Raw genomic sequence first — 12,852 nt, 5'->3', positions numbered from 1 at the left:
TGTTGATAATAGCGGGTTGATGTAATTCTCAGGATGCAAAATACTAATGTCTCCGTTGAATACAATGCTGAAAGGAAACTAAACAACTTACTACTGGACATATTTAGACTTAACTTGCGACACCTTGTTTGTATTCAAACAAGTACATCAAGAATTAATTATGGAAGGCATTTTTTTGGTCATAGATAATAAGTACATTCATATATTTAATTATTATTTACATTTTATATTCTGTATATTCGAGTATTTACATAATTATATATTGAAATGAGTCAGTATAGTTAACTCTGTGACTGTGACGTTTCTAGCCCGGGGAAGGGGGCCTAGCCCCCGGGTTTTTCCAGTACCTAAAATTATTTAAGGTATTATTTATATTTTTGAAATATTATAATAAACTCATGATATACCTATCATAGTCTGGGTTCTGACTGCCCCCCTTCAAATTTTTACCTTCTAGAACCGCTACTGTTCTGAGACTTTTTCACTATTTCGCCTGAACAGGCGAGACGAACTATAAATTTAACATATTTTATCCTCCAGAGCGGCCTGTACTCTTCAATCACCCTGTAGCCTTCTACTACAGAGTTTTAAACTTATAAAACTTCCACGTAGCGGTGTGGCAATCAGGTCTTGCTTTGTCGACCTCTGTGGCTTTTATAAGCGCAGATCCCAGGCATTTTAGTTATATATTCAATAGCTGACGTGAGAAGACGTCTCCGAATCAGTCCCCAGACAGAAGACAGCGGTTTCGACCAATTCATCTCCCGTATCTCTACAAATGCAGAAGAAAGAATGAAATAAGCACAATAGTGCTTACACGTCGAAAAGACCCACAGTGCTCCACAAATAAGCTAGCCCTGTCAGAGTTACTTTGAGTTACTTGTGCTTATATATCAGCTACTCAAGCAGCAAGTGTTATTTCAAACCGCCAACCCCTGGTTTATTACTGTTATAGTGTGGAATTGTTATCGCTTCGTACCTGTCTGATGGATATGTAGTCACTCTCTCCATCTTTGCCGTAATGCCATTGGCGATAGTCCGAAGTGAAGGTAAACTGCTCCTATTACTGTGAGCTTTCAGCCCTGTCGCTAACCGGCCCTTATTAGGGTCACTTTCACAACACACTCACTGTCACCATGGACAGAAGGAAATCCAGGAAGAATACCAAGCCTAAGATTCTATCTTCTCCCAAAGTAAAACAAAATCCCCCTCAGCATCGGAAGAAGAAACTGAAGTAACACCTACGGCAGCAACAGAAGACAACTCTCTAACGCAATCAAAAGAAGAGCAAGAGGTATCAGAACAAGAAGAGAAAGAACAACCAAAAATATGGTATATTTATAATACAAACAGAACCCTTCACCCTTTCGAAAAGTTGAGCAGATAGGAAACACCGTATTTAAGAAAATGAGAGAAACATCAAATCTATTACCAAATTTCCACATTCCGAGCAAGGCATGGAAGACTGGAAACTGAAGTATGGAAAACTCCTACCTGGAGATCACGTTTAGCAACTTAGAAAAAGTCAATCTGTTTCTTAACACGCACAAAAACGACTTAGGCCAGATGAAATCTTCAATATCATAGTACCACTACCATCAATTACCAGGAGCACAGATCTAATTTCTGAATATGCAGATAAGACAGAAATTAAATTACAGTAAATCCATCTCGAACATCCTACCGAGAAGAACACACACACACACACACACACACACACACACACACACACACACACAAAGAGTCAACACTAAGTGCACATCGTCCAGAAACAATGAACAAGCAAGAAGAAAGAAGAGAAACACATGCTACACGTATGTAATTAAGGGGTAGACACGAACCTAACCCTTGAGACAATTAAAGAGGAACCGAACAAGAACATCACAAATTCTCAAACATCACAAGAATGCAATCACAAGCAGGATCACTGCCCATTACCAGACTCTTCTCCAATGTCAAGAATAAATAAATCACTGAAGGTATCGAGTTTTTTCAACAATCACAAAGTCAAGGCTGCAAGGCCACAACTGTGCTAGAACTGCTACAAATATGACCATCCTCGATATCTCGGCGCTAATCCTAGAATTTGCTACAGATGTGGAGAGGCACGTACAGAAAACTGTGCGATGCTTGTTAACCCCGATTTCTGTGCTACGTGCCAACTAATCGGACACAAAACGGCACATAGCTTCTATCCACAGCAATCACGCTAAAGTAAAACCTATAAGAGGCTCCTAAATATCATACATCGAAAATATAAATCAATATAAGAACCATGATAAACAGTAGCAAATTGAGGAGGTGTCGTCACGCACGAAGATAAAATAGCCAAACACCATGGAGCCCGCACAAAACAAACAACGTGTAGATGACTTCGAAAAGAAACGCAATAAAAACATGTGCAACGGAAATCAAACTGGGCATCAAACACCTTAATGATGTGTACCGAATCAAAATAGCAGCGCATTCTCAAAAAAGCCATCTTCAAAGCCTTCGTGTCACAGTCCAAACCATCACATCCACCCATGGACATAGCAATAACCCACAATGAGAAACAACTACAGCACAAAAAAGAACATGCAAAGATAGAACAACAGAACACAATACTAACGCCACAAACAGAAAATCGAAGAAAAGCTAAGAAATAACATGTAACGTACCTTGTTCGTTACAGATCGGTTAAAAATGTCTTAGTTACGAATTATATATTTCTCTCGTTCTCTTATTTACCTAAGATGTGTTATAACTTACGCATTTTATCTTCTCTATATTCAATATCATTTATTATTATTATTATTGTCCTCTTTGGTTGCGTAGTAAGAAGTTTCTTCTACGTGTCTCGCCGTTCGACGTTCTTTTCTTCATAAGTTGTCAATATTATTTCTCATTTATCTACTTTGTCAATTATAACCAAGTTGCCTCAGAAGATTCGAACGCGTACGAAAGGGAACAGAATGAGGCTGTATCTCGTATAGAATGAGGTAGTACTCTATACTCGTGTTACTTTTCTTTCTTCGATCTTCTTTTCTTCCCTATTTGGTATTTCTTATATTTTGTGTTAGAGTAATAAGTATGTTTCGTAATTTAGTCTTTATTTAAGTATTTTGAATGTTTTCGAAGAAAATTGTCCTTAGATAGCAAAGGGTAACAATCGATTGTATTCGATTTCGATGTCTAAGTCGTTTTAAGAATAGTCTGTGTTCTTGCACAAACAAAGAAGCAAGATGGTATAGCTACTGGATATTCACACAATCTCTTCGGAAGAATGAAAATATCTGTATTCATCACGCCAATGGAGAATTGCTTATGTTCACTGTCTAATGTTTAAGTATAATTTGCTGTTTAAGCATAAAAGGGATTGTTCGGAAGGATGATTAGAATGGACGAAGCCAAATTATAGTGAGGATTTGTTCGACCGCAGGGACTTTTTTGGCTAGCAGCAGCTCATGTAACACTGGTTATTTTCCTGCATGCTTAAATTTATCCATCGGGATTTTGGATTGGACATCATTTGAAAGCTGCCGGAAAGGAAAAATGTTTGAAAAGATTTGTGTGGGAATATCATGTCGTTGTACTGTCGTCGTGTCATTGGACAATAACCTATTAAAATTTAACGTAATTAAGAATACCTTTAGAAAGAATTCGTAGATCGACTGCCAATCCAAAATCAAATAGCAATCTAAATATTCAGAATATCGTATTCATTTAAGTGTAATATTAACTATGTTCAGTTTCACTTCGTACATGGTTTGTCTCAGCATGGCTGACTAAATCAGATTCCAAAGGGAAGAATTCTCTGCCTTGGCTACCGACTTGGCCCCGGGCCCCGTAATCATCCCGCTTAACTCGATCTCTCTCTCTCTCTCCTTCTACGTGTGTGATATAGCTGGTTGTGGTAAATGATTCACCTTATTGGATTACAGTGTTTTCTAGTGTTTAGATGTATCTTTAATTGTAAAGTTACAAGTCTTGTCTTCTCTTTTACGAATTCAGTTATCAATCAAGAATATTCTGTGTCCCAATGTCTTTATAGTTATTGCAAGTGTGTAATAGATGAGTAATATTCGCTCGGGTTTTGTAAACAATGATTATCTTTCGTGAATACACAAGTTATTTATTTTTCATTCACTTGATAATTTCATATTTACAAACGTCCAAAGCTAATCTTCCTAATTATGTTTTGCGAAGGTCAAGAAACCTTTGTTATCGTCGTTCTGTTAAATGCTACGTCGGCTGTCTATAATTAGTTTCAGTCCGAACCTCAGCATTGAATTGTTAGTTTCAAGGAATAAAGAGGAATTTTATAGTTGAATGGAATTTGTTGTTTTAGTGCTTTCAGGTATGTCTCCGATTTAATTTAGTATTACAGTGTTGTTGGTATTGCGCTGTCTTGGAACAGAGACGACTTACTTGATACATGAATATTCTCTATTTCCATTTGTTTTCGTTCTGGTGACGCCTGAACTAGTTTGTGAATTATTCGCACTTCCGGGTCCCGACACGCGCTTCGACGAGACATAATAAATAATCCTGTTCAACATTTAACTTAGATGTAATATTATATGCTTTGTAAAAGTACTGAAGAGGTTTGAGAAAAGCCTTCGGTTGTCATACTAAACGAAGGGAAAATCCCAACCTACACCTCCTCGCAGGAGAAAGCAGGGAACGTCTTTGGCGGCTAACATAGGGGGGACCGACCGACTCCCGGGATAAGGAGTCAGCTTCTACCAAGAGCCAACGGCCTCCTCGGAGGGCCGATGAGCGAGTGGAGGTCAGGGCACCTTCTTGTCCTTAGGAGGGGAAACTGTCCTAAAAGGCGGATGAACCACTAGATAGTAAACAGCATGGAGATGTGGAAAGGAAATGGGAATATTACTACATTATCTTATCCCCAGAAGGGACGAAGGAGGAGAATAAATAAATAAGATGGTTCTTCCTGAGGTAAAAAATTCCGGAGGTAAAATAGTCCCCCGTTCGGATCTGCGGATGGGGACTACTCCGGGAAGAATCATCAAAGGAGAAAATAATAACTTTCATTTCACCTTAGGAACCTGGAACGTACGGGCTCTACGACGTGAGGGAAAACTTGAAATTTAAAAGTGGAAATGGACAAATGTAAAGTGGACATAGTGGGCTTGAGTGAAGTGAGATGGCCAGGGAAAAATGAGATAGTATCGGGAAATTACAAGTGTGTGGCGATAAGACCGAAAATGGTATCGCAATAGCAATGAAGAACGAAGTAGCAAGAAGTGTAATCAAAGTGGAATACTGCAGTGACCGCTTGATGTCTGTAAAACTACATGCAAAACCAGTGGATATTGTGATAATACAAGTGTATATGCCAACAAGCGACCATGATGATAATGAAGTAGAAGTAATGTATGATCAGATTAGTGACATATTGCATCAGGAAGGAAGAGGAAAGGTTAACACCATAGTAATGGGAGACCTCAACAGTGTCGTAGGAGAAGGAGCTGCGAATAAGGTAGAAGAAATGAACTAGGTAGAAGAAACCGTTCTTCTACCGTTTGAACTAGGTAAAAGAAACGAACGAGGTAAAATGCTTATCGGTTTCTGTAGGCAAAATGATTTGGTGATTATGAACACGTGGTTTAAGAAAAGAAAAACCAAGGTGTACACGTGGAAAAGTCCAGGAGATAAGAAACGCTACCAAATCGATTACATTCTTGTGAAGCAACGTTTCAGGAATAGTGTACGAGACATGAAGACACTGCCAGGAACGGACATTCATTCGCAACACAATCTACTGGTGGCGGAAGTGCAAACCTAGTTAAAGCCGATCAAGAAAGATGGGAAGAGAAATCGAAAATGGAACTTAGAGCGACTAAGAAATATCGACGATGATGTGATAGAAGAAACTGAAGAAAAATTTTGTGCAATGGGCGATGTAGTTGGCAATATAGAGAATAGTTGGGGAAAAGTTAAACAGATTCTACTTGAAACACTCCACTGTAACATTGGCGGGTTGGAACGAGCACCGAGAAAACCATGGATAACTGTAGCAATGCTTAAGAAGATGGAGGAACACAGAAGGGCAAAAAATACGGATATCAATGAATACAGAAGGCTGAATATAGAATTGAGAAGAGAAACGGACAAAGCCAAAGAAATGTACAAATATGTGAAGAAATAATGGAACTTCAACGACGCGGCAGATATGATCTGATGTACCAGAAAGCACAAGAATTAGGAGGGAAAACTAACAAAAGTATACGGACGTTCGGCATCGAAGATCAACAAGGTAGTGTAACCACTGACCATCAAAGAATCCTTAAAATTTGGGAGGAATACATAAAAGATCTCTATGATCAGAAGAACCGCCCCAAAGATATTGCAATCGAAGCAAAAAGAATTGGTGGATGATGATGAAAAGGGACCCAGTATATTGAAAAGTGAAGTAGTACAACCAATCTAAGACCTGCGAAGGAGAAAGGCTGGACAACATACTAGTAGATTTGCTCGAGGGATTAGGAGACAACACAATGAAAGTACTGACTTCACTAATTAACAAGATCTATCTGAGTGGATGATGATGATGATTTTGAGTTTAACGTCCCGTTCAGGCTATATGAGACGTGGACCTACTGATTAACGTGGAATCCGAACCACATGAGCTCCCGCCGGGACTATCTGAGTGGAGAATGGCCAAAGGATTTTCTTGATGTTACAATGATTGCATTGCCCAAGAAAAACAAGCAAAAAAGTGCAGCGATCGAACCTCTGATTTCCCACACTGGAAAGATCATTGCACGCATACTGAACAGGTGGCTGGAAAGTAAGATAGATGAGAGGTTAGAAGAAGATCAGTTTGGATTCCGCAAAAGGCACCAGAGATGCTATTGGATTGATGAGAATTATATCAGAAAGAATTCTTGATGTAAAGGAAGAGTTGTGTTTGTGCTTCATCGACTGGCGAAAAGCTTTCAACCGAGTCAATTGGACGAAACTTCTGAAAATACTTAAAGAAATCGGAGTCAACTGGAGAGATCGATGACTCATTCAAAACCTGTACATAGGACAATGAATGAAGTTGCGCTTGAACGAAGGAGAAACCAATAGTGTGGAGATTGGAAGAGGAGTCAGACAAGGATGTAGTTCGTCGCCCCAATTATTCAATATTTACAGCGAATGTTTAATGAAGGAAGTATTAATGGAAATTGGAAATTTCAGGATTGGAGGGCAGATCATTAAGAAGATCAGGTATGTAGATGATCCGGTTACACTGGCTAAAACCGAAGGAGGACTACAGGAGATGATTGACAAAATAGCTGACACTGGAAAACTGTATGGAATGGAAATTAACATCGAAAAGTCGAAAGTCATGAGAATATCGCGTGGAAACACGCCCTTACGGATTAGAGTAGAACAAGGAGAACTTGAGGAGGCCGATAATTTCAAGTATCTGGAAAGTATTTTGACGAGAGACGCTTACTGCACCAAAGAGATCAGGTGAAGAATTGTCATACCTAAAGAAGCATTCAACAAGAAAAGATCACTCTTAACTAGCAGGCTCAATATTGGACTTAAGAAGAATTTGGTCAAGTGCTATATATGGAGCACTGAACTGTATGGTTCAGAGATTTAGACATTACGGAAGTTAGAGAAGAAATATTTGGAGAGCTTCGAAATGTGGCGTTGGAGGAAGATGAAGAAAATAAAGTGGACAGGGAGAGCAACAAAGGAAAATGTTTTAAAACGGATAGAAGAGAAGAGGATATGTCTGGCCACCATCCTTCGTAGAAAGGCCAATTGGATTGGACACATCTTGCGAAGAAATTGTCTTCTTCACACCACCATAGAAGGAAAGATGGAAGTGAAGCGAGGAATAGGAAGAAGAAGAACACAGCTGATCGATGATTTGAAAGATAGGAGAAAATATTGGGAGTTAAAAGAGGAAGCTGAAGATTGACAGAAGTGGAAGAAACATTTCCAGGCCCAAATCTAAAATTAAAAAAAAATCCTCATTAGTCCCAGGACCTGCCCAAAAGACAGAATACTTAATAATAATAATAAATAGGTTTTCATGGTGATTAACATGAGTATGTGTAAACTTCGTGGAAAGTATTTAGACAGCTAAATGTAACTACGAATTCTGGAACGACGAAACTCTTAGTGATCATTTCGAAATAAATCTTCTGTAAATAACTATTAAAGTTAACCAAATTAAATCTTCTTCGATTAACCATTAAAACAGAACTATATTTTTGGTGAATAACTATTCAATTCAAAGGAAGAAACATATCCTTGAAAATCTATCAGAATGTTGAGCGAAATCTGTTGGAGCTTATACTAAACTCAGTAACTGTAATTGATTGTTTTTCCTTTCATTTTATTCTGATACTTGCATTTATATGTGTTAAACGTACTGTGATAACGAATATTGAGTTGTTAGATAATAAATGTATACTCATGTCCAAAATTATTGTCGCATGTCTATAAATATGTTGTTGTAGGAATATAATTTGATAACGAATTCGCCCGGTATTTCTTATAATGTTAGTATGTGTAATCGGCAAAGACATGTATGTGGTCAATTCCATGTCAAAAGAGCAGTAAATAAGAACAATAAAACGAAAACAAAACTTTCTTGTCCATTTGGCAACATTTTGTTTTACTCATTTTAATTTTCGTATTTATAATTCTTTTCCTATGAAATTTACCACAAATATACATTTCCCGATTATACACATAGTATCAGTATTAAAAGTACCCTACAAAATCATTATCAAATTATATTCTTGCAAGAAGACAGTTATAGGTATGCGACAATGTTTTTGGACATGAGTGTACACTTTAAGAGATGTTGCTTAGGTTATTTAACGTTTGAACACCAGCTTAAGTTAAAAGGTAATTGAAAACCAGTATTACGGAAAGTAATTTCTTTCTTAGAAGTATTGTTTCAAAGTATTCGTATTCAAGATTTTTTTTTCTCTTTGCTCTTCTATCCGTGCTGCATCTTCTGAAGGCAATATCTTGATTCTATTTTTTTCTTTTCTTTTAAAACTTTATTACAAATTCAGTTGCGCTTGTCACTGTCTTATCGGCTCCTATCAGGATTACCAGGATCACAAGTTAGGGGTTGATAAGATTAGGCTAAAGTTAAACTAGTACAAACAAAAGAAGAACACAATCATGCAACAGAACTCACATATAAAGCCAAACTTAATTCATAGACCCACCACCGGCCATTGTCGCCATACATATATAGGCGTTATAACGGGAAAAGCAAATCGATCTTTCACAGAGCCACACACGAACCAACACTCAAACAGTCACAAAAACAAAAAAACAAAAAAAACTCAAATTTAGGCCACTCTTCAGTTAAAACTCCGCCAATCCTCCACCTACCCAAGATCATTAGCTTCACAATAAGTAATTCTGCCGGCGAGAACTGAACGACCCCACAAGGAAAAAATAGCATGAAAATATCAACATTCAACTTGGTAAATTACCAAAACATGCTAGACGTCCTTCCAGCCAATACGTAGCTGGCAAAGTAACTTTTATTAATTGATTGTAATTTTAGCCAGACATTTAACTGATATGTTAGAAACTGGTACTCTTAAGACTCCCTAAGTTAGAGTAATAGCGGGCGTTGATGTACCCGTGAAAGGTAAGGGTGATTATCTCCACAGAATTTCCTCTTATAGTTAGTTACAGTCAGAATGGTGACAAAGCCTGAATGAAGGCTAAAATAGATTTTCTTTTCCTGAATCAAAAACTGGTCCTCTGATGGCCGTTCTTCGATTTTCCCTTCTATTCGTTGTACGATAATTTTGCACAGTATTTTTGATGCATGGGAAAGCAAACTTAACGTTTCTGTGCGCCTTTTCTTTTCGGGATAGGGGCAATATGTTTTTCTCGAAGTTTCTTGGTATCTTTCCCGTGATGTACATCCCATTAATAAGATTAAATGGTTTCTTCTTTATTGCTTTTCCGAGATTCTTAGTCACTTATGTTGGTATTTTGTCTATTTCTAAGGCTTTACCATGTTGCATTTTCTCCAAAGCATTGTCAAATTCGCACTGTAAAATTGATGGTCCTAATTCATTTTCATCGATGTCTTCCTTTTCTACTTTTTCTTTGTTTACCCTGTCTCCTTTGTAGAGTTCTTCAATGTCTTCCTTCCATCTACTTGTTATCTGCTTCTCTTCTATTAGCGTTGTCCCGTCCTTGTTTACGATAATGTCTGTGTGTTTCTTTTTCTCATGGAACTGTTTTCTAATCCTTTTACACGTCGTTTCTGTATTGCCTTTGACCATATTTTCCTCTATTTCCTTGCACTAGTTGTTTATCCTGTTTTTCTGGCTTTCTTTACTACTTTGTTGATGTGATTTTTGTACGTTCTGTATTCCTCTTCTTTGTCATCTTAAACTAACTTTTTTCTCCATCATTTCCAATATTTCTGCTGTTATCCAGAGTTTGTAAAGGATTCTTGATTCTCTTCTTATGTACTCGTCGGCTGCTTTTATAATACTTCCTTTCATGGTTTCTCGTTTCGAGTTTATGTCATCACCTGCTAAAGCTACCTTAGACGTCTCTTTGTCGCAGTTGGAAATTCCCTTTTCGTGCTTTCATCTCTTTTTATTTTGGTTGTGTTCCATCTGTTTGGTGCTACCACTCTTTTCTTCTTTAGTCGGAGTTCACTCTTCATCAAAACTAAATCATCGTCTGAGTCAACGTCTCCACCTGGTAACTTTTACTGTTCTTCACTTGATTTCTAAATGCTTGTCGGACAAGTATATAGTCTATTTGGTATCTTCCTTTGTCTACTGGTATTTTCCATGTGTATCTTCTTAGTGATTGTTCGAAGAGAGTATTTGTTACAGTCAGATTATAGATTTTGCAGAACTCAACTAGTGCACCTCTCGCATTCCTTTCTCCTAGGCCGAAATTTCCACTTATATTCTCTTTGCCTTGTTCACCTCTGGTACTTGGGTTCCCAGGTTTGATCCCAGCCCCCGATAAGTGAACTTTGTGGTGGACAAACACCGCGTGCGTGGGTTTCCTCGGCGTTCTCCCGCTTCCTCCTACTTTCTTCATTCCACCATTTTCATTCATTACTCATCATCACCGTCTCCTTTAGCCTAACCGCCATAATCGTGGGACGTAAAACTCAGATTTCATTTCATTTTTTCTCTTTACCTTTGCCGACTACTGCGTTCCAGTCACCCATGATGATTAAATTGACCTGGTCTGGAACTTTCATCAATACTTCTTCTACTTGCTCATCTGCGTAGCTTGATGTAGGCATATATACTTGGATTATCGTCATATTCCTCGATTCGGTTGCTATTTTGAACATTACTATCCTTTCGTTGTATCTCCAGCTGCCTACAACTTTCTGTCCTATCTTCTTATTTAAGACAAAACCGATTCCTGCTATACCGTTTACCGCTCCTGAACAAATCATTCTGAAATTCCCACTCCACATGTCTCCTCCATTAGGCCACCTAACTTCGCTAATTCCCAAATTATCTATCTTCATGCGTTCCATTTCTTTCTTCAGATTTTTCAGTTCTCCACTCTGTAACAGCGATCGCACATTCCATGTTCCTATCCTGCATGAGTTTCGTTTGATGACCAGCTGGCCCTGCTGTGTTTCCCTCCACTGCTGGGGACGACCCTCTGTGAAACAGTAGTGTCGTATTTCCTAATATTACATTTTCTTTTTTTTCTTTCCATGTTTTCTAGGGAGTGAGTAAGGTGGTGATGTCCCAAGTCCTTCCACCTTGCAGTAAAACAGCCACAGAAGACATCCTGTCCCTGCCTATTTCTGTCCACATCTGAGCCTTGCCGATGTCAATCATTTTCAATCTCAGTGTGGTAATGGTAGAGCTTCTGCCCAGTATCATAACATCTCATCGTCTGGCTCCTACCCCTAAAGACTGTCCGACATGGGAAGCCCTCTGATAGCGAAGCTATCTCCGACATAATACTTGAGATCATTGGAGCACGCAAGCCGCCCTTCCCCCGCCACAAGGTGGAGATATTATCGAGGTAGTGTTTAAAGATAGTTAAACGATTAGAATTGTTTCGTATTGTTATTTACAACATCATTGTGGAATAATGTTGAATCCAAGAACACAACGTCATCAACAATGAAAAATTAAAGCACCACGGAAATGAATTACATAAAAACTTCTTCTAATAAACTAACAGTCCATTCAATCAATGGAGAGAGGAGATGCGTTTTTCCAAGATGTAGAGTACAGAGACATGGTCGTGATACGTGGTCCTGATGACATACCTGACTTTGAGGCGTTTATCACCTACCTCATGCGAGTGAAGGAAGCAGCACAGCGTGAAGTGAAATATATAGTTATTGAACCAAAGATTGTACAAGAGGAAACAGCTCTAGAAATAGACACAGGCCTATGCTACCATCTAGCCGCACTGTTCAATGGGTTTTCATCCATTGTATACGGAATTTGCACGAATGACATCGACAAAAGCTCCGAGCTTGCAGGCTGTGCAGTGTACTACGCACTCATGTATTCGCTGGGTTGGCGATGGAACAACCCTCTTCGAAAGTACATCATAGATGAAGAAGACCAAGCTGTAAGACGTTATCCTACAATATTTCGCCATATTCGAAGTTCACTGATACTCACGAAACTGGATGACAGAGATCGAACCATTCTGCATAGATTTTTCACGTTTGTCGCTGTTGGATTGTCCGGATGGGGTATATGGAAGAAGTATTTCAAACAATAAAAATCTCCTATGCATTCCTCTTTCCTCATCCTACTAATACTCTGCTGCTGGGTTTATTCCTGGTTCTGTGTTAAAGAAGCTTAATGAAGAAAAAAATTTAGGGAAAGAATTATC

At 38.5% G+C, this 12,852-nt stretch overlaps 2 protein-coding genes across 3 annotated transcripts in view; one reads left to right on the top strand and one right to left on the bottom strand.

Moving 5' to 3' along the window:
* The window catches only part of Pxn (Peroxidasin), an 899,909-nt gene that overhangs the window by 458,475 nt on the left and 428,582 nt on the right, over positions 1 to 12,852 (bottom strand). The window lies entirely within an intron of this gene.
* On the top strand, positions 12,196 to 12,738 carry LOC145689379 (transmembrane protein 11 homolog, mitochondrial-like). Its single transcript, XM_081763534.1, has one exon. The coding sequence runs from the start codon at positions 12,196 to 12,198 to the stop codon at positions 12,736 to 12,738; it is 543 nt and encodes a 180-aa protein (XP_081619660.1).

The sequence above is a fragment of the Thermobia domestica genome, chromosome 7 (assembly GCF_964235325.1).
Source record: "Thermobia domestica chromosome 7, izTheDome1.hap1.1, whole genome shotgun sequence".
In the NCBI taxonomy this organism is placed as follows: Eukaryota; Metazoa; Arthropoda; class Insecta; order Zygentoma; family Lepismatidae; genus Thermobia; species Thermobia domestica.
This window is presented reverse-complemented; position numbering and strand designations above follow the sequence as displayed.

Excerpts from the sequence above, each read along its gene's own strand:
- LOC145689379 (XM_081763534.1), top strand. The coding sequence starts at position 12,196 with ATGGAGAGAGGAGATGCGTTTTTCCAAGATGTAGAGTACAGAGACATG.